Here is a 20,428-nt window from a genome sequence, read left to right as displayed (position 1 = left end):
ACCAAGCAGAAACCTAGCTAATGTCAGGTTTGCTATTGTGCCTATACAAAGGAGCCATTTTGGTCCAATTCACTGGAATTGCACCTTTTTGTAATCTTGAATATACACTATATTGCCGAAAGTTTGCGGAAACCTGGTCACAAGTATGGTATGTGCTTTTGAGCATTGCATTCAACATTTAGTCTCAATTTGCTATAATTCCCTCCACTCTTCTGGGAAGATGTTTCACTAGATTTTGGAGCGTGCTTGTAGACGTGTGCTCAATCGGACACAAGGGTGTTGGTAATCAGGCACCGATGTAGGTGAGGTGAGGAGGCTCTACTGCAGGAGATCTTCCACTCCAACCCATGCAAAGTCTTGCTGGAACAGGTTCGAGTCTAAGTTTAAGTAAAGGGAACATTTTTATCTTCCTTATATGATGGTGTGCCTTTGGCTCTGCGATACGTTTTGTCAAAGAACCACGTATGGCTGGGAATGTCAGGTGTGCCAATACTTTTGTCCATATAGTGTAGTTGCTGTGTGTTGAAATTAGCTAGGATGTGATTCCGCAGACTAAAAAACACTGAGCACAGCTAATGTTTATCTCTCCATCTTTCTGTGTGCGTCTGTGTGAGAAAGGTCATGGAATGTCTGTAATAAAGGACTCATTCAGCCCACACCCCAAAGCATTCGAAATATATGTGGGTAAATACCCAGGAAATGATGCGGATAAAGAAAGTCTTGACTGGCTCTTATTTTCTTATTTAAATTCACCAGAGTGCTGTTGCTTTTTATCTCTCCTTATGTTTCAGGTCTCATTTTAACTGTTGATCTTTTGGTCAATATTACTGATGTATAATTGCACACAAAAAACAGAGGGCGCACCGCGACTTGTTTAAGGCTAAACAAAAAGACTAAAGGCTAAAAGCATCGTGTTCAGCATTTACCATTGAGTAAGTAGACCGCACACGGTCTATGATGCAGCGGCGCTTTAGTGCTGATGGAACTCCTTTATATGGGAACAACCTGCTCTGTATAATACACTTAAAGTGTATTGTTATCAAACATACACACATGAACATTCATTTACAAAACTTTTACACAAAGTGTTTTTTGGGTCGATTTTTATGTCCCACACGTACAATCATTCCCATATTTCACTGCACGCGTGTAGATTAGCAGTGTTTACCGTACTCTACGCTCTGACGCAAATATGCTGCCCTACTCCCTCTTTTTCCGATGCTCCGCTTGTTATTCCAGCCCTGTCTCTCAGTAGGTGGGGGACCGCACATGTGAATGTGTGTTTGGGTGGAGAGAAGTGGAGTGGAGGGGATTTATGAGTGTGTGCAAAGATGTGTGTGTAAGCGTTCAAGACTGCATGCATGTTTGTCGTCTCAGCATGAGGTAACAGAGGCAAGTTTTGGTGACTATGAGTGCAGCCAGCCAGCGAACATTTGTTAAAAAGAAGGCAGCGAAGCTCACAGAAATGTTCCTGTGTGCTTTTTGGTCATATCATTCATATATAGTTCTCTACATTCCATACTGACCTACAGCTGTGCATCGTGTGTGTAAATCTCATCATCAGACAATAATGTTGGCCTAAAATCCCAACTATGTTTACAATGTAAAACATGACAGGAAACATGCAGCAGGCTGAGCCATAAAAAAAAACAAACAAAAAAAAAACTCCTGTTCCTGTTTTGTCTAATAGCAGGTATTTAAAGTCCTGTGCAAACATGCGAGAGAGAGAGATTAAGGGAAACCAGCAAGACAAAAGAGTTGCTGTCAACTTTGCACCATGCTAATTGTTGCTCTTGGTGTGTATTTCAAGACTTTCTGCTTCCAGAAAACATAGTCGCAACCAGAGACGTGAACTCATTCAATGTGAGTAACTTTCCTGGTTGCTCAAAGTGTAACCAAACAAGATTACGCTAGCTTCATTAGGAACACATTAACACTAACCATTAATCATTCATCACACAGGATGGTGTGAAAAACAAAACATCCAATGTGGGTTGCTATTTATTTTAAGAATTTAAAAGAGAATAATCGGACTGGTTCGAGCGGACAGGATGACCACGATAACTCAAATGATCACTGTTTACAAACTTGGTGAGAAAAGAAGCATCTCATCAAACCTTAAGGAGAATGGGCAACACAAAAAGATGACCAAATCAGATTCCCCTTATGTCAGCCAAGAAGAAGAATCTGTGGCTACATTGGTTTAACCTGACTGAAATGAAAGAGCTGCTGTGTTTCAAATAACACACACTGCTCACCAGAAACAGACTGCTATTTTATAATGCCGAGCTTACGGGAAACATACCCTGCTCTCAGAATAGGACCAGACAATCATAAACACACTCTGACTCAGTTCAACTAATCGGCTTCTTTAATGCTCTGCACTTTAACTTCTGTTTTCTATCCGAATAGATTTTCATTCCATTGGTTGAAGCTGAAATACATTCCTCACTTGGTGAATGGGGAATTCCAGGCTAGAGAAAGAAATATGGTGCAGATCTGAGTCAGCTGAGTCAACACTGCTGGCCATCACTCCCTTGACTGGAGACTGCTTACGGCTTATGACTCACGTCATATGAGAAATGATTCTTTCGCCGTTGCTGAGTGACTCGGCCTCAGACTAGGCTGGATAGTTGGATAGTCCCTCCTGGCTTTGTAATAGCCTCTTAATGGATTGTGCAAGATGATACATGAACGTGTCCTGAGTCAGAACTTTCCTTAACTGGAGTTCACCAATGAAGACATACGCAACAAAGTGCAAAACGTCAGTGTACCGCCAGGTTCAAGTGATAAGACTGAACATGAATATAAATAAATATGAGAAAAATATAACGGAATATAAATGAACTTGGAACTGATTCTTGCTCCCGATTTTTCTTAACTAATTCCCTTCAACATTTTGATCAAGAACCACATCATATTGCTACAATGCGGAGTGCTTCAACTAGTTTGACCTCAGTTTTGATGATGGAATCCTAGGTTTTCATTGGTCGAAAGGTGGCGATTAATATTCATTAGATCACAAGCTGATGAAGTCTCAAATAAGGTGGTGTGGATTCATTTTCTATAAAAGCACTGCTTTGAATATAGTTCTGGTAGTAACAAAGCTTATATTCAAGCACTCGTGCTGTTATGATACTGTTTCTATAGTAACATCTCCCACACAGGGACTTGTACGATGGAAGCTCCACATATTCAAAACCTGCTGATAAAAAATAGACACAATGAAGCAATATGAATAATAATTTATTTGGTGAAGTTTAGAACTTGATGTTTATTTATCATAATAAAAGGAGTCTTGAGTAGGGCTGAAACGATTTCTTAAGTAACTTGAAAAAAATCTGATGAACTCCCCTTTAAACTCTGGAGACCTCTGGATAGGTAACACAGAAGATGCTGCAGAATGAAAAAAATTGAGGAACAGGGGGATGAAAATGATGATTCAGGCCAACGAAAACGACAAAGTTTGCAAAGTTTGGAAACATTTCAAACTAAAACAAAGAAAACTTAGTAGAGTGTGGGTTTTTTTTGAGTAATTTAAAATGTTTCTATTGAAATCTAATTTTTTTATTATTATTATTTGTATTTTGATGTAATACGGTAATTAAATGCACTAAATGGATTTAGTTTTCACAGATAGTCTTGTATGTAAGCAATAAAAGTAAATTTTTCTAAAAAAAGGAAACAAATGACATTCATTTTAAGTGACCAGACTTATTTTCTCTTCTATATTTAGTATTGCGCTTGAATGAAGAAAAATACTTTTTACTCGATTAATCAATGGAATAATCGGAGGAATAATCGATAGCTGCAGCCGTAGTCTCGAGAATCAGTTTAATTTTTTTTAAAGGTTATACGTGTTCCACCATAGGACAGTCTTAAGAACAGTGGATTGTATGCCTTAGGCTTTCCCTTTAACACAATCTGTGATTTTTTTTGCATGTCATAACTCATGTAATCTTAAAAAAAGGAACTTGTAATAGAATATTAATAACAACAAGTAGGCACAACTAGTTAACATTAAAATCAAGATGTCAAGTCAAGTCAAGTCAAGTTTATTTGTATAGCGCTTTTCACAACAGACATTGTCTCAAAGCAGCTTTACAGAAAACAACAGTGAAGGTGAATGGTGTGCGTTTGTCCCTGATGAGCAAGCCGTGGCGACAGTGGCAAGGAAAAACTCCCTTAGATGATATGAGGAAGAAACCTTGAGAGGAACCAGACTCAAAGGGGAACCCATCCTCATATGGGTGACATCAAAAGTTTGGTCATAAATCTGTTTGGTCACAAAGATGTGTCATGCTTTCATAAACAATTATTGCAACAGTTGGGAGATTGCCGTGGTACCACCAAAGAGATGGTTGTTGACTTCAGGAGAACACAGAGCGTCCATTCTCTACTGATCATCGATGGATCCTCAACACCAGCTCCATCACCAAGAAAGCCCAACAGCGTCTCTACTTCCTAAAAAGGCTGAGAAAAGCTCATTTCCCTCCCCCAATCCTGACCACGTTCTATAGAGGGACCATCGAGAGCATCCTGAGCAGCTGCATCACTGCCTGGTTTGGGAACTGCTCCGTCTCGGATCGCAAGACCCTACAGAGGATAGTGAGGAAGGTTGAGAAGAACATCGGAGTCTCTCTTCCCTCCATCATGGACATTTACACTACACGCTGCATGCGCAAAGCCAAAAGCATTGTGGACGACCACACACACCCCTCACACACACTCCTCACCCTCCTGCCATCAGGGAAGAGGGTCCGAAGCATTCGGGCCTAACATCCAGACTGTGCAACAGTTTTTTCCCCTCAAGCCATCAGGCTCCTCAACACACAGAACTGAACTGAAACTCACACACAATCACTCAACTGTGTGTTACTGAACCTCAACACACACTCAGTACTCATCTCAATCCAATGTACCACCATTTATTATTTATATTTAATCATATTATACTGTTTACATGTGTTTTTTTGCACCTCTCGACTGTTGCTACTGCTGGTTTTGCACTGCATTGTGTTTATGTTTACATATACTCTTTTGTTCATAGTCCTTTATAGGCCTCTTTTGACAGTACTGTAGATTCAGAGTATACAGTTGGTTTACTGGTCGGCGCTATTTTGTGTTGTCTGTTTGCACAAGGTTGCACTCGATGCACTTTATGTGGTGAACATTTTAGTTAACTCCGTGTTCAGTTATGTAGCTTGATGTTGTTTAAATGTAGCGCCAGGGTTCGGGGGGTCTCGTTTTCACTGTGTAACTGTGTAATGACGATAAAAAGCTTCTTGACGTTCTCGACTCGAGAACAGCTCGCCCAGTTATGTTTAATTCCTCACTCATCTGTGATGTTGGACTATATTTAGTTTCGGGAGTTCAGCTGTAGTTATGAAGCACGCAGATAAATTTTCTCGTTCTTTGCAGCGTCAGCATTTGCTGTGTTCAGCGCATACATGAACAGTCCGCAACGCTTACGCATGAATCCCCGTGTTGGCTGAAAAATAATCAAACGCTTTAGGCAGTGCCCTACCCAAACACAAACAGTGCTTATTCAAGTCATCCAAACACACCCTTCCTGAACGCTACAGGTGTGCCACAAACACTTTAAATATCCCATTACTTTACATTTTTTTTTTACATTTTCATGAAGCTTTTTTTCATGCTTGATAGAATAAAAAGAGAAAGTCTAAAGCTGATACTGCAACCTGACTGGTTCTGGTTGTTTTCTACATCATTTAAGATGACAGTGATAACAGGAGACATTTAAAATAAATTCCTCAAACACATTAACAAACATTCTCTGTCTTCATAAACTGAGATAAGTGACAAGCCGGTTCCTGGCCAGAAATCTTACATTCAACAGTGAAATATTAGGAAGACTTTGTCTCGAGTCACACCCATGTTCATTATAAGGGTCAGGACTGGGGCACTACCCATGAACACAGAAAAGAAAGAAGGAAGTAGTCCATACATGACAGTATGAACAACATTCTGCTGTATTCAAAAGAGTTCAGGTGCAGTCTTCATTGTTCAGTTTACACATTTGGTGTATTTTCTAAAATTCTGAATATTCAGTAAAGAAATGATCCCCTTGTTAAACAGTGTGCAACCAAACAATAAGCCAAATAAATAGCTAAACTGCATATATGAGTGATTTTGTCGGACAGAATGCTGGCTGGCTGATTCAGTAAAGCGGAATAAGGAGCATGAAATAAACATTTTGTATCCTGCACTTCTCTTTGTACATTATTAATTTTGAGTATTTTTTGGCTCAATATGTTTCCCTTATTATACAATTTTAATTAATATGGAAAAAAAACAACAACGACAGATTACTAACCGATCAGCTTACAGACTTAAAAGTTGGAACAGTTTGGAAAACATGTGCTGTGGTATTCAGCCCTCTCTTCATCCAGAATGCGAAAAAACATCTTTTTCCACCAGATTTTGCTTTAAAAACACATCAAACCTGAACAAAAACGGGCCTGACAGTGAACAGCTCTTTCAATATCATTAAAATGTCTAAAGATAACCTGACAGCAGATCAGAGTCTGATGAACATTTACATGCTCCAGGAGCAACAGACTAACGTATTAAGCTAAAATAGTTTTAAAGGGTGCTACAGGCCCATGTACACATCCGGAACTTTCACACACTCATTCACTGTCTGTTTCTCACACACACACATGCACATGAACACACCCCTAAGATATGTTGACAGCTTTGCTGATAGTAGCCTCAGTGATGAGACGGCACACAGGAATGTGGCTGTCATGCTGTTAATATGCAGTGCTGTGCTGAGAACAAATTCAGAACTTAACACCTGATCTCCCTCTCTCCCTCTCACACCCACACACACATTTTAGTTCTGTAAATTGGCTTGCGTCAGCTTACTCACATATAACGTGTTTTTTTTTTATCTCCGCAGAGCGTGCTTTATTTTGGATAAGGACGTTGTAACACTCCTCTAGATAACACTAAGTGAAAGCAGTGAAAATTCTCCGCACGTCGAGACGTTGCTAAACAAAGTTATGTAGGCATCTACTACTAAATCTCAGTAAATGGAATGTTTCCTCTTTACCTTAAAGTTGAATATTTGTTCCACAGATAGACTGAAAATAAAAACAAGGCACAAACACACACACTATGTAAACGCAGCTAAGTTCGCCCATCTCACAACCGATTGTTATTAATCTACTGAGGAAGCCTCAAATTAATTGGTAGATAAAAAATAGGGCCACTTGTACAGCCCTAAGCAGACCACCGTAAATATTAAAGTGGTTCATTGCAATGAGAGCTGGCAATTGCCAGAATTTCATGGCTACTCAGATCAATATAACACCAGCTGATTTGATCATCTTTATTCATCCATATCTGGTCCAAATGGATTAATGGATTAGATTTAAGCAGCTGAACTGCACAAAATATAGCAAATTTCCTGGATCGGCTGGAGCTGGAGACTCCCAGTCAGGAAAATAAAGGCAACCTGAAAGAACCATGGACTGCTGTATGCGAGGACTTAGTTACGCTTTCAGTCGTGGACTTACATACAGCTTTACAGCGTCTCTGAAAAGGTATGCAGCATCACTACTGTAATGGGTGTAAGCATGATCGCATTTGACTGTCTGAAAGAAGGGAAAGCAGAAGGAAAATAAAAAAAAGAGAAAGAAGGAGGGATAGTTACTGTCTGCATACCGAGCGTATGATGACGCTCCAGGCCCTGCTCAATGTCATATCCTCTAAATAACTCTCCACAAGACCTCGCTAACAGACTAAATCTGGCATCTTTAATAGACTTGATGGAAACCAGAGGATCTTGAAACGTCTTCTGTGTCTCGGCGACCAAATATAGAACGGAAGTCGGAGTTATGTATGAAATTACGCATCCAGGAAATGAGGAAACAAGTGAAACCACATTTACACCCACTAATCAAACCCAACCTCTTCAAAAACTAGCTAATAACATCTTGCACATTGATTGATGTAGGGCATTGAGAAGGGGTATTTACTACACAGAGACTAAAGAGTGCATTGTAAATTTATGAATTCGAAGTTTGAAACGCAAGTGTAAATAATGCACGCTTCCTGAAGTGCCTTGAGCTGCAAACAGAAAACAGGCCTACACGCGACCAATTACTGCTTTCTTGGAAACAGCTGACCTCCTGATTTAAAAAAGGGCCGCCAACGTGCGATATAAGAAGCGATTTCGACTGCTCTCGCTTCCGGATCTTTTCTTCCACGGCATGCAATTAAGCAGACGGAGACCTAATCATTATCATCAGCCAGGCTAAACTTGGCTGCGGCTCTGTGACGCCAAAACTCCTCCACTCCTCACATTAGCTTTCATGAAGTACATTCAAATCTACGGTGCCCAAACAACTTGCGAAAATCATTCATTAATGTAATAAAACGAGGTGGCTTGGTGGTATAGTGAGTAGTATTGTTCGTTGCCTTACATCCCCAGGGCCCCTCAATCGTGAGCTCAGTTTCATTATTCAGCATGTTTTCACAGGGTTTCTCTGGGTTCTCCGGTTTCCTTCCACTTTCCAGAATTAATGCACTTAAGGAACAAGCTATATTACGAGTTATGGGTGTGAATATGTGTGAATGACGTATAAATGTGTAATCGTCTCTCGTAATTAGAAGGTTTTACACAGCCAGTGTAATATTTACTGACTCATTTCCATCAGCTACAAGTTTAATAGTTTTTATTCATATTTTGGTGTAACACCTTTCAATAATTTTTTTTAATACAAAAAAAAAAAAAAACTTTTATTAACATTATTTTTCCACACACACAAAAAAAGAAAAAGTTAATATACAACATATTACATAAAAAATAATAAAGGCTTTAGGGTTTTTCATGCAGAATCTCCAACATGCTTAGAAAAACTTACATGCTCATTTCGAGATCCACAAAGTGTACCAAACCCTACTAATATTTTTTTTTTAAAGCAAACCGTCATCACACCTACTATTCAATTTGCTTTTAATTGCTGTTTAAACAGTAATTAAACTTACTTTACGCCATCTTCTTTGCATGCAACTTTTCTAACAGTATAAAAAAAAGAAAAAAAGCACATAACTATTAACCTCTAATGTGTTCGTGGTGACGATCTAAAATCAGCAGCCATTTAGAGGAGAGTAAATGTCTGTGCACCTTGATTTGATTACTGACATTAATGAATGGTGAACAAAACGAGGAAAAACTTAAATTAGCATGGCAAAAAAATTAAGATCTGCTCCTGACTTATCAGAACAGCTGGTGCACTAATCACCCAATAACAGTCTTCATTTATTATTAATTTGTTAATGTCTATTTCTAGAAACAACAGAAGAAAAAAAAAGAATGTCACATATACATTACAGCACAATGAAGTTATTTCTTCACATATCTCAGCTTATTAGAAAGCTTGGATCAGAATGCTGAGTTGGTCATGATACACAGAGGGTTAAGGGCCTTGCCCCAGGGCCCAAAAATGACAGATTGTGGTGCTGGAGCTTAAACCCCCAACATTCTGATCAGTAACCCAAAACCACAAACGTTAAGCTACCACTTCTCTCTACTTCATTACTGACTAAACTGTTTTTCACAAAATCATAGATACTTATATTGGTTATAGATCGGTTCTATACAATATAAGCAGAATATAAATCTGCCCACATCTGCATTCCCTTTCAGCCCTTTCCATACACAGGCATTAAAGCATTACACAATCATGTAGCCCAGAATATCGTCTCTTTCCCAGAGCCTGAAAAACATCCGGCATTAGGCACTCAAGTCAGCGTCTCTTAACGCGGTTAATGTTAAATGATGTATGCCGGTTAAAAGGTTATTCCATAGTGATACTTGGTAAACACATGAATAGGTTGCGCCATTTTTTATTGTTTATTTTCTATCCAGCCCATCCCTTATGATCCATGTTATGTTCCTTTTCGTACTCTTGCTTCTTTTTTCTAAAAAAATATGCTCTGAACCGTCGCGGCGGTGCCAGCTCACTCTCGCCATGAGCGGACAGCCAAAAAATAAATAAATAAATAAATAACCCCACACACACTGGCATACTGCCATATTCGCACCCCTAGCTATGTCACAAACTACAGCATCCCAGTCTATGTCTGAAAGAAAGAAGAAAAAAATCCAAGCACACCATCTGCTCAGATCTACTGTGTCACAAAAATGAATATGGATTAAATGCTAATTTACAGCTTAGTCAGTTGGAACATGATTTTCCGATAATTTATGCTAAGAAGCATGAAAACTTCGCTTGAAAATGCCACAGTCACTTTGGCAAAAAGAAAAGCAAAAAAAAAAACCGAAAACGTCTGGCTAGGCTAGATCCTTTGTTGCAAAGACGATGGGGTGGGGGGGTGGGGGGACAGGGTCTAATCTATGAACAACACACAGACGCACACAAAACATACTGGGCATTCTATGGGTTTATGATCGACAGAAACCATCACAGTAAATCTACAAAATAAATATATATATTTCTTTCTTACAGCTGATTTTTTCCCCCTTTTGCTACTTTAATATTAAAAAATATTAAAATCAGACTCAGATATAAAAATATTTACTTTTCTCATATGCAGAAACATTCAGCATAAAAGAGACAAATACAGGCTTAAGCACACAGTTTTTGCAAAAACGTACAACGGGTAATATTTAGTCATCCCAATTCATTTACATGACTTTGGTCTGCATATAACATTGAAACCAACTACATAACGATCAACCTGATTTCACTACTTTCTCTACTATTCTCTATCGGCTATGTGGGTCCTGTATCAGCTGTGCGGTCCTTATCGCTACAAAAGTAATAGAGGCTTTTAGCATATTTTATGTAATGGTACAAATAACCAATCATTGTTTTGTAAATGATTAAAATCTGTAAGCTTTCATTGAATGACAAACCTTGACCTTGATGCAAAATTTCTCCACCATGCAGGTCTGTCGATTTTACTGTTTTACTGCAGGTCTGTAGAAATGACTTAATAACGAAGCGGCTTTAACTTGGCATAGCAGGAAAGCGGAATAAGTGTAAAGCATGCGTGTGGGAAAAATCCCTCATTATCAAATATCACTAAACATTCAGAACTGATTTTAGGAACAAATGCCAAAGAAAACAACACGTAGGTTACAATGAGATTTCTTGTTTCGAGAGGCTGTAACATGTTCAGCACCCTGCAGCAGTGCTTTTTAAGGACGGGCGCCAGGGATGAAATGAGTGATTATGTTTTGTTAGAGGTTGTAATGTTTTTTTGCGCAAACCAATCGGTAGGTTTCATTTTTTCTTCCATTCAAACTACTGCAGCAAAACTTTTTAAGCCCCAACCGCCTTATTTAAATAACCGACTCTAAGCTACTAAACAAAAAAGAGAAATGTGCTGTCTGACATTGTACAGTGAGAAAAGCTTTGTGTGTGGAAATCCCTCCGTACGGAGTTCCTCCGATTGTAAAAAAAACAGGGCGGATTGTTTGTTTAGAAACAACGGGTTATGATGATGCACACAAATCTATGGCTTTCATGCTGGAGCTACTCAAACTATTTTAATTAAATAGAAATACAACAGCTAAATCATATTGTACTTCTACTTATTATGCTTGCAAATGTTCACACACAACTCAGACCGTCTCTGATTAGTGTTGCCTCATCCTACTGAACTGCCAAGTCAAAAGTTTCAATATATTAGTAGATTAAATATACTATAAATATTATCAATATTTCTATACCCTCAGGCAAGCTAGTTACCACCATTGTTGTTGATGTGTCCTATTACTTCAGTTTTTATTCCTCTTATACCACAGCAAAATTACATTTTACAAATTACTGTCTGTTTCTATCTACATTTACTGGTATGAATAACCACTTGACAATCTAGTTCTGCTTATTGCTCCCATTATAACAGTTAAAATTACCAATTCCTTCACCATCCTTTCTCGAAGTTAAGATTTACATCACTACACACACTCAGTGACACGCGATTCCTCGTTCCTGTGAATAAACTGCTGTTTTGGAAATCTAATCATCACCTTTTGGCCAATCAGTATCCAGAGATCAGCTGAACGATACATATGGAACTTGGTTGAATAGGTTATTCACATGTGCCCACATCTGCATTCTCTTTCAGGCTTTTCCATACACAGGCATACAATCCTTTGTGTTAGATTATGTGGACTCTTCACCATACAAGTCCCTGTGAATGAGGGATGAATTATAGAAAACTCATTACACCTTTTGACCAATCAGAATCCAGAATTCAAACGTGGTATAAAGATATTTAAATAAATGTAACTTGGTTGAATATATGTCACTCACCGTTTTGAAAACAAACGATTATGGATCATAGAATAAAGCCAGTGTGGAGTGTGTAAGATCACACACGAGCTCAGTCAGTTTCCGGACAGTCCCTACGGGTGTGTAAAAAAGAAATGGGCGGAGCCTTTGTCTTGTGGGCCAGTGGGCGGGGCGCTGCGTGGCTGACTGACACCAACCCTTTTAGCTCGAGGCGCGCACACGTGCTCTGATGAACAGTTCAAAGGTGGGATACTGACAGGAATAATAACTTACACAAAGCTAGACGATTAGCACAATGAATACCGGTGGAGTATACTGAAACATTTAAATAAACAGCCGCCTGCCAAATCCATTCGTTTCAATGGAGCGCTAAAAACCGGCTTTCTTGAGGAAAGTAAAACGGCTTCATTGTTAAAACCGAGGAAGACCTTCTCACAGCAAGCTGGAGAGGTCATGTGGATTTATCTGAATTCATTATTTTTAGTGAATCAGACCTGTGTATAATCCGCTATTTCGCCTCAGACTGAAAGAGCTGAGAGACACGCGAGCAGGTAGGCGGTTGCTACAGGGAAGCATCCATTACTGTATCACTCTTTAAACAGCACAACCCTCAGGAAACAGAACTTAACCATGTCTGACAGATTCATACAGAATAATATAAAGCACACACACACCGAAAAAATCGCAACACATCACAAATAAACGGTAGATGTATGGGTGTATATTTACCTATTTGCCACCCATCACGTATCTTGGTCTCAGCACATCCGTGTTACCGAGGAATTAAATCTCCACTTGGAAACCACTCTTCCCACTAAAACGATTCATGAAATCATTCCCTGACACGCTTCACCTTAAGCTAAAAACGAGCTCGATTGTATTTGCGGTAAGTAAGACGGTCGGTATCGCGAGTCCACGTCGCGGAAAGAAAGGATTGAGTGAAACGCCTCTCCCATTGGTCATTGGAGTATTGTTCGGAGAAGACGCACGCTATTGGACAGACAGGATGTCGGTCACGGAGATACGCGTATATGATTGGCTCACGGTGCCACGGACCAACCCTAAGATCCTGTCACGCTTCAAGCGTTGTAATATCACTAGACTCCCCGCCCAATGTCTGACGCAAATAGTGAATGAAGATAGGGGTGCTTCTCGTTTCATCAACTGCGCCGCCTGGTTGCGTCCATTCTTCACTTTCTAGCTCCCTACCTAGACATTTTATAAAGTGGAAGTTTGTCTGGTGAAGTGGAATAACTTTTCAGGTCTTATTAGGGCTGCATTTCACATACTTTCCAAGTTCACTGATCCCTTTATATCCCTTTATATATACATACAGACATTCTACACACAATCCTCCAATCTCCTGATCATAGAGAAAGATCTACACTGTATATCATCACATGCTGAACTCTTGATAAAACTCTTGGTACTCACCGGTGCTGGTGCTGTAGGTGCGTACAGTTGTAGCAGTGGGTGGTGGGGAGTCTGAATCTAATGATGCTGTGTCATCATCCTGGGAGCAGCCAGCCTGGATGGCACGGAGATAACTATGGCTTCGGGAACGGAAACACGCGGGCAAATCGGGTTCCTCTGTCCGGGAGTGAGACCGTGTGAGCGCGTGCATGTCTCCGAACACAGATTCTGAGCAGGAGTCTTCTCCATAGCGTTGGTTCAACTCGGAGTCCCGCATCTGAAGAGACAGGGACTGGTTGATCCTAGCTGACAGAGCAGTTAGCATGGATTGCCAGGTCGGGGGTAACCAAAACCGAGGAAGATGCCCAGTAAATATATAAGTTTCAGTGATTCCTTGCTGGAGTTCTAGCTTATACAAGTCTGGTTATTGGGAAAAGGTAAGGCATGAATATGTGTCTTGCTCAATTCAAAGCAAAACTATTTAACCAGCTGAAGTAAAACTTTGAGTATTTGTCAGTAAAATAGCTTGTATGCAAGTATATCAGTAAAGAAGGTTGTTTTCTCTCTGTGGCAGGCTAAAAGTGTCAGCAAGTCACACTCTAAACTGACAGATTGAATGCGATTTTTCTTTGTGTATGGATAGGATCCTTTCAACACCATTCAAGCAGTAGTGTTAACAGCCAAAGCCATTTCATTTCAGTGGGCTTCATTCATTACACCAGGCCTCTTTAATTGATCATTTGTCACTCTGCTGAAGTGAAGAGGGAGACGAGTGAGGCAGAGGCTAACTTCAGAGGCTTTTCACAGCCACTTAGGCATGGGGCCTCAATGTTTCTAAAACCATTCTTGAAATCCTAAATACTTAGCAACATGCCAGGATATGATATCGAAACCTTTGCCATGCTATCGCACATTCATGCAAAACACAGAGAAGACATCCGACCTGGCTGATGCAGCTGTTGCGTCCAAGTGTGCTACAGCCCTGGCTGAAGTCGTCATCATCCCAGCGTGGGAATGATGAACTGACGGAACCGCCAATACAGTCCAAATTATCCACGCTGCGATTCCCAGAGAATTCTCGCAGAGATGGAAGACAACTGAGAAGAGAACAGAGTAGAGCAAAGCAGAAGAGAATAGAGTTAATTTCGCCCGTGTAACACTAAGCATGACGTTACTCTTCCGGTGTGCGTTTCCAAATACGAAGCAAATGGAAAAAAGTTAAGCCATGAGTAAAAAGATCTATGCTGTGATGTAGACAAATACATGGAATATGCTGTTATAGGAAAATAGCCATAGGTTGGTGTGACGTGGCCTGACATGAAGCAGAGCTACTGTTACCACCCTGAGATTACTTTTCCCTAACAGCATGTCCTGAAGTGTTTTATTCCTCATGCAATAGCAATTTATTAATGAATTACATTCAATGGTTTGAAACCATAAAAATGCTGATGCCTGAGATTCCTTTGCTAAATATTACAGAGAAGCCATTTTAAAAATAACCTATATCTATCATAATCTATACTTCTAAACTGACTTGCAGCTGGATTTACTGTCTAAACTGTGATATAGAAAATATCTGTTCAGCCAGATTTAATGTTTAAATCCTTTAAACAAACGTATTTCTATCTACCAGTACAATAATTTACCCATCAGCCTTTGCACACATCCAACCACACTGATGTGACGTGTCAGTTGCAGTGGTGTCACTTTGGTTAGAGCTCTGGATTACTGCCTGGAAGATTGTGAATTTGAATTCCAGTCCTTCCAAGTTGATTCGTTGTCATTTTGAGCAAAACCCTTTAACCCTCTGCATAAATATATAAGCTGCATCGGATAAAACCATCTTCCAAATGAGTGTCAATCTGTACATTCGACTGGTGGCATCATTTCAATGACATTAAACACAAATACCTAAAAAGGGTATCTATGGTGAGGTTGAGCAATGGCCACAAACTCTGAACAGGCTTTCCCTATTTTGTTTTTGAGCAATTTCTATGTATACCTGACTGTGGATCAGCTTAATAGAGAAAGCCACTCATGAGTTGTAGAATCCAGAGCCTTACTCATTAATCATCTCCTAGTAGGAGTACTGAGCACTCAGGCACGATAGAGTCTAATATCTGTTCTTCACAACAGAAATTGCTTTAACTCATATAACAGCACTGCTACTCTGTACTCATATTCTGAGATGAATGTGGACCCAGGTCTCTGGATGAACCGCAGCACTGCAATCAATGGTAAAGCGGCTCCCCCCGGTGTGCTGTGTGAGGAGCTGCAGCCGACCTGCTTCTCTTCACTGCACTGACCTTACAGAGCGTCCGATCTGCTGCAGAGTTGCTATGCTGTGGAGGGGAGACCATAGGGCCTCTAGATCCCCCTGGAGCATCGAGTAGTCCAGAGGACGGCTTGGAAAAAGGGCATTTAAAAGTGAGAAGGAGGGCAACAGAAGAGGGTTACTGATAAGGAGGAAGGTATGGTGTACTGAAGTCGAGGGGATTTTGAAATGATTCCAAATGTAAAAGGATTTAAAGTGGGATAGGATAGGATAAGGAATTATACTAATGGAAATATAAAAGCTCTGCACTTTATTATGGTCCGTTTTAAAGTCTATTTTAGCAATAAAGCTTGTTGTGTAACACACTGCAGGTTTCCACTGGGTGTATTTTACTAGAAAGTAGAAAAAAGACAACTCCTAGAAAATCACTTTTACAGGAAGCTCATAACTACATATTTGAAAGATCAATGACTCTCTGGTGACTACAAGAGGTTCTGAAGTACTGAAACACTTCCTGCTTTTCCTGGACTCTATTTTTTTGTTACTTGTCACTTGTACAGGTGGGGTTAAATTTTTTTTCTATTAGTAATTATACTGAATATGATGTGACACGATCAAAAATATGTACGGTTTTAAATCTTCTTATATATTTGTGTATGTCAGTGCTCACTCCTGATATCCAAAATATTCGAAAACATGCTTTTTATTAATGGCCACAAAATAAAAGGTGTAATATTTCCACACACACACATTTCCACACACATATTTTTTGTTTATAGTAAGGTGTCGGACATATCAGAAAAAAAGAGAAGAGGCTAGCTGTGCTAAATCTATCATATGAGTGAGCGCAGCTTGAATGTGTGTGTATGTGTCAGTGGGTGTAAGTGTGAGTGGGTGCATTTATGCCAATGGCAGGATGCCCGCTTACTTTCTGGAAGGGAACTGGTCACTGAGGGACTGCTGTGTGGCACGTAGGTAGCTCTGTCTACGCGCAGAAGTCTTTGGTGAGGGTTTCAAGCTGTTGTCTGAGTCATCGCTGTCCTCCAGGTCCCCCATGGCCTTTACGTAGCTACCACTGCGCATCCGCCTACACGGGATCTCGCCTCGACCAAGCGTCCCACTCCAATCTCCTGTAGAGGGCATCTAGACGCAGATTACAAAATCAGCATGATAAGCATAAGAATTTTCGTTAGAAATAATATTTATATGACAGAGGTTATAATCAGTCATGTCAGTACTGTACTCATAGAATATGTGTATATTTTGTCCAATTTGCTCACGTGGTTACTTGAATCTTGTAAGAAATAAAACAAACCACTGAAAGATTTATTGTTGACATATTATACAAAAACATTAAAATCTCTAGCCTTTTTGTTGTGATATCTTGATTGCAGTTGATTGTAGCCATGAAGCCTTCAGTGGTTCTGTGAAATATTTTAGCAATGAAATATCTGTTTGGGACAACTTCCCAAGTATCCCATCAGCAAACACCTAGACTCACCCTGCCTCGCACCTGGAGGTAATGGCAGGCCAGCTCCTGCTGGCATGACTTGGACTTGAGAAGTGAACGATCCAGCGTGGCTGAGCCCTTCTGGCATAACTGTCTACTGGGTGCCAGTGTGAGTGTGGACCAGGGCCCACTCTTCCCATAATTCCCTTCCACAACCGCTACTCTTCCTCCCCCTCCCCCACCTCCCCCAGGGCCTGGGAGAGCAAGGAGGCCCTGGTGCTTTAGGTCATTGTTGCTCTTTGAGGTTTTCAGGGTGTGCTCGCTGATGGTGTTGTAACCTTGCATTAAGTACTTTGAATTCACTTGGCTTTCCAACGCTGACCCTGCTGCAGAGCTCTGACGACCCAGAGTCATCATTGCCATAGGGCTTCTGTAGTTAATGATATCACTGTCCAGGTCATCCGAGCTCCAGTAGCCAGACATGTTGGAGCGTGGACGGCGTTTTGCTGTGCCCTCACTCTTGGCACGGTCTTTGCTTTTGCTGCGCCGATGGTGTTTGTCCTCGTTGGCACTGTGCCCTGGACGCCCGTTCATATTGCCTTTCATAGCCGAGCTTTCTAACGACTGTGACTTAGCGAAGAGTTTCTGCACAGAGTGGACCAGGTAGCGGATCTTTCCTGGGCTGTCGGTACGCTGCTGTTGCTGTTTCGTTGTTTCAACAGCTGTGCTACGATGAAATTGTAAAGTGCTGAAGCCGTCCCGCTGCCCTGGCAGCTGCTTCTCAAACTGATCCAGGAGATTCGCTGGTAACCGGTTCATCTTCCCTGCGCCTGGAAGCAAAGAGAAAGGAGAGTTAAATACACTGGCTCTCTCTTCAGCTCTTCAGCCTCATTCTTGTATGCCAGGATATTGTGGAATTTAAAGACTTGCGTATTTTCAGGCCTGGTAAAGTATTAAAATACAGAACTAATATCCAAGGTTAACAATGTGTTAGCTTTCTTTGTTTTAATTCAGTTGAATGGATATCTCTTGCATGCTGCCCCATTTCTTATTATTACTTCTAACATTAAAAAAATATCATTATTAAATGTGAAAAGGGAAAGGATGCAATATCTTATTGTGACAATTGTGCTGATTGTCTACAGTTTTTCAAAGTTAACATATAGTTATCTATACATTAAATAAACATACCATTATTTACATCATGCTCTGACTAGATATCTTCAGAAAGAAGCAAGCTGCCTATATGGACTACACATACTCTTTACTGCAAATGGAATGTGCATGGAGGTACATCAAATTGACAAGAAAATCTCTTTAACATAAAAACCTTCACTCATTATGTAAGAAAATGGATTTGATCTGAAATTTGAGTCCCTGTCTTGGCTTGACCTGATATGGTAGCAGATCCACTGGTGATCATGGCTGTGCGTCCTGGTCCGTGCCCCATGTTCATTCCCATGCCAATGGACATAGAGGTACCCATTGTACCCGTGCTGATGCCCCCGATGTTGTCTCTACTTGGGGGTGAGAAGTCAGCCTGCTCAAAATGGGAGTTGTAATGGATACGTGGGAAGGTGCTGCTGGTAGACAGCTGGTTGTTGAGTGGCATCAGGCAGTCTGGAGGAAGACCACCTGTGCTTTGCGAAGTGGAGAAGTGATGGGGTTCCAGGGCTCCGTAGTGATCCATGGTGGAAGAAGGGACAATGTAGGGTTGATGAGAAAGGTTGGTAGCTGAGGGCAGGTACAATGGATCTAGCCGAGATGGCGAGTGCGGGGGTTCACAGTCGGAGAGGTGATGTGTGCGGTGGGGGGTGTAGCCTTTCATGATGCGATGTGGCAACCCCCCCAAAGACCCCTATAGTAACAGCATGGCTCCACCAGGGAGAGTGGCGCACCCTGGAGGAGTCGTCCTGGAGAAAAAAAAGGTAAGGAGGGACAGGGATAAGCAAAAGAGAAAAAAACTGGAGGTTAAAAGATTAGATACATTAGTCCACATTGCTTCCTGTAAGTTAAATCAACATTGCAATAAAAATGAACCTCAACTTTTTCCCTCAACCTCTGTTAAACTGTAAATGCTGTAATGTTAGGAAAAACTGATGATGGAGCTTATTTCTGGGCAGGGAGTGTCAACTGAACAACAAGTGTGAACCGAACCCTGATATAACAACTTAAAATTGCAGTGTTACACATGTTGTTTCTTTTATGACTAAAAACACATTAAAACATTGGTAGGAGCAAAATAGGTTTAAATGATTATTAATCTTTTTTGCAATAGTATTATGGCTATTGTTGGACTCAAACAAACTAATTTCAGCAAGTTAGTAGAACATTGTGAGTAGAATGAGCCAGCATATATATATCAGAATGACACAAGCATACAACTCCAGCAAACATAGACACACAACTTGAAATGTTTTTTTATGTATTGGTCAAAATGAACATCATTTGTACTGAACCAAGATCATATGCTCATCTGTCAGGGTAAAAACGTCTAGACATGTGCACATGCATAAACAAACCACAGATAAAATCTATTCTTGAAAACAGGATAATAAGCAGAGTGTAGTAAAGCTTTTGCAGTAAAGCCGTTTCGCAATGGAAATGAATGGGTATCCTGGACAGATGGCCATTTTTACCCTCAGCCACAAACAACCTATCCACCTATTTTATTAGCACACTGACTAGTAGACACCTGCCTCACATCCAGACTAAATATAGCTGTCTTTTTTAGCTGTAATACAGTACAAATCTATATAATGCTTCCCAGCAGACCTCGCTATTGCGTCATAGCCATGTAGATAGCTTAAAGCACGTCATATGGCTTAATCATGCTCTACAGCCAATACTAGTGGGGGACTGCTACCGCATATTGTGTGCCCAGACTGTCTGTGGCCTTCTATTGCTCACTTGGCATGTCGGAATATGCCAAAGAGAAAGGAACCATTCATTTACTACATTTCTGTCATTGGCATCAAACCCAACACCCAAGAT

At 40.5% G+C, this 20,428-nt stretch overlaps 1 protein-coding gene and 1 long non-coding RNA gene across 6 annotated transcripts in view; both read right to left on the bottom strand.

Moving 5' to 3' along the window:
* The window catches only part of dlgap4b (discs, large homolog-associated protein 4b), a 106,803-nt gene that overhangs the window by 11,916 nt on the left and 74,459 nt on the right, over nucleotides 1-20,428 (bottom strand). For 2 of the 5 annotated variants that reach the window (XM_083528024.1, XM_083528022.1), the window contains exons 3-8: nucleotides 18,827-19,347; nucleotides 17,486-18,264; nucleotides 16,913-17,127; nucleotides 16,016-16,114; nucleotides 14,653-14,806; nucleotides 13,731-13,986 (exon numbers count right to left, since the gene is read on the bottom strand). In XM_083528024.1, the coding sequence (XP_083384150.1) occupies nucleotides 13,731-13,986; nucleotides 14,653-14,806; nucleotides 16,016-16,114; nucleotides 16,913-17,127; nucleotides 17,486-18,264; nucleotides 18,827-19,262 (1,939 nt within the window). In that variant the 5' untranslated portion in view covers nucleotides 19,263-19,347. The remainder of the gene's footprint in view (nucleotides 1-13,730; nucleotides 13,987-14,652; nucleotides 14,807-16,015; nucleotides 16,115-16,912; nucleotides 17,128-17,485; nucleotides 18,265-18,826; nucleotides 19,348-20,428) is intronic. The other 3 variants (XM_083528023.1, XM_083528025.1, XM_083528026.1) reach the window with 3 other exon arrangements.
* LOC310719124 lies at nucleotides 446-13,640 on the bottom strand. Its single transcript, XR_014531368.1, has 4 exons — nucleotides 13,026-13,640; nucleotides 12,318-12,409; nucleotides 12,032-12,195; nucleotides 446-3,396 (listed from the first exon to the last, which is right to left on the bottom strand). It is a non-coding gene; the product is annotated as an uncharacterized lncRNA (long non-coding RNA).

Source organism: Silurus aristotelis (assembly GCF_946808225.1).
Source record: "Silurus aristotelis genome assembly, chromosome: 2".
NCBI lineage: Eukaryota > Metazoa > Chordata > Actinopteri > Siluriformes > Siluridae > Silurus > Silurus aristotelis.
Note: the sequence above shows the minus strand (reverse complement) of the source record. Positions and strands in the feature narration are given on the sequence as shown.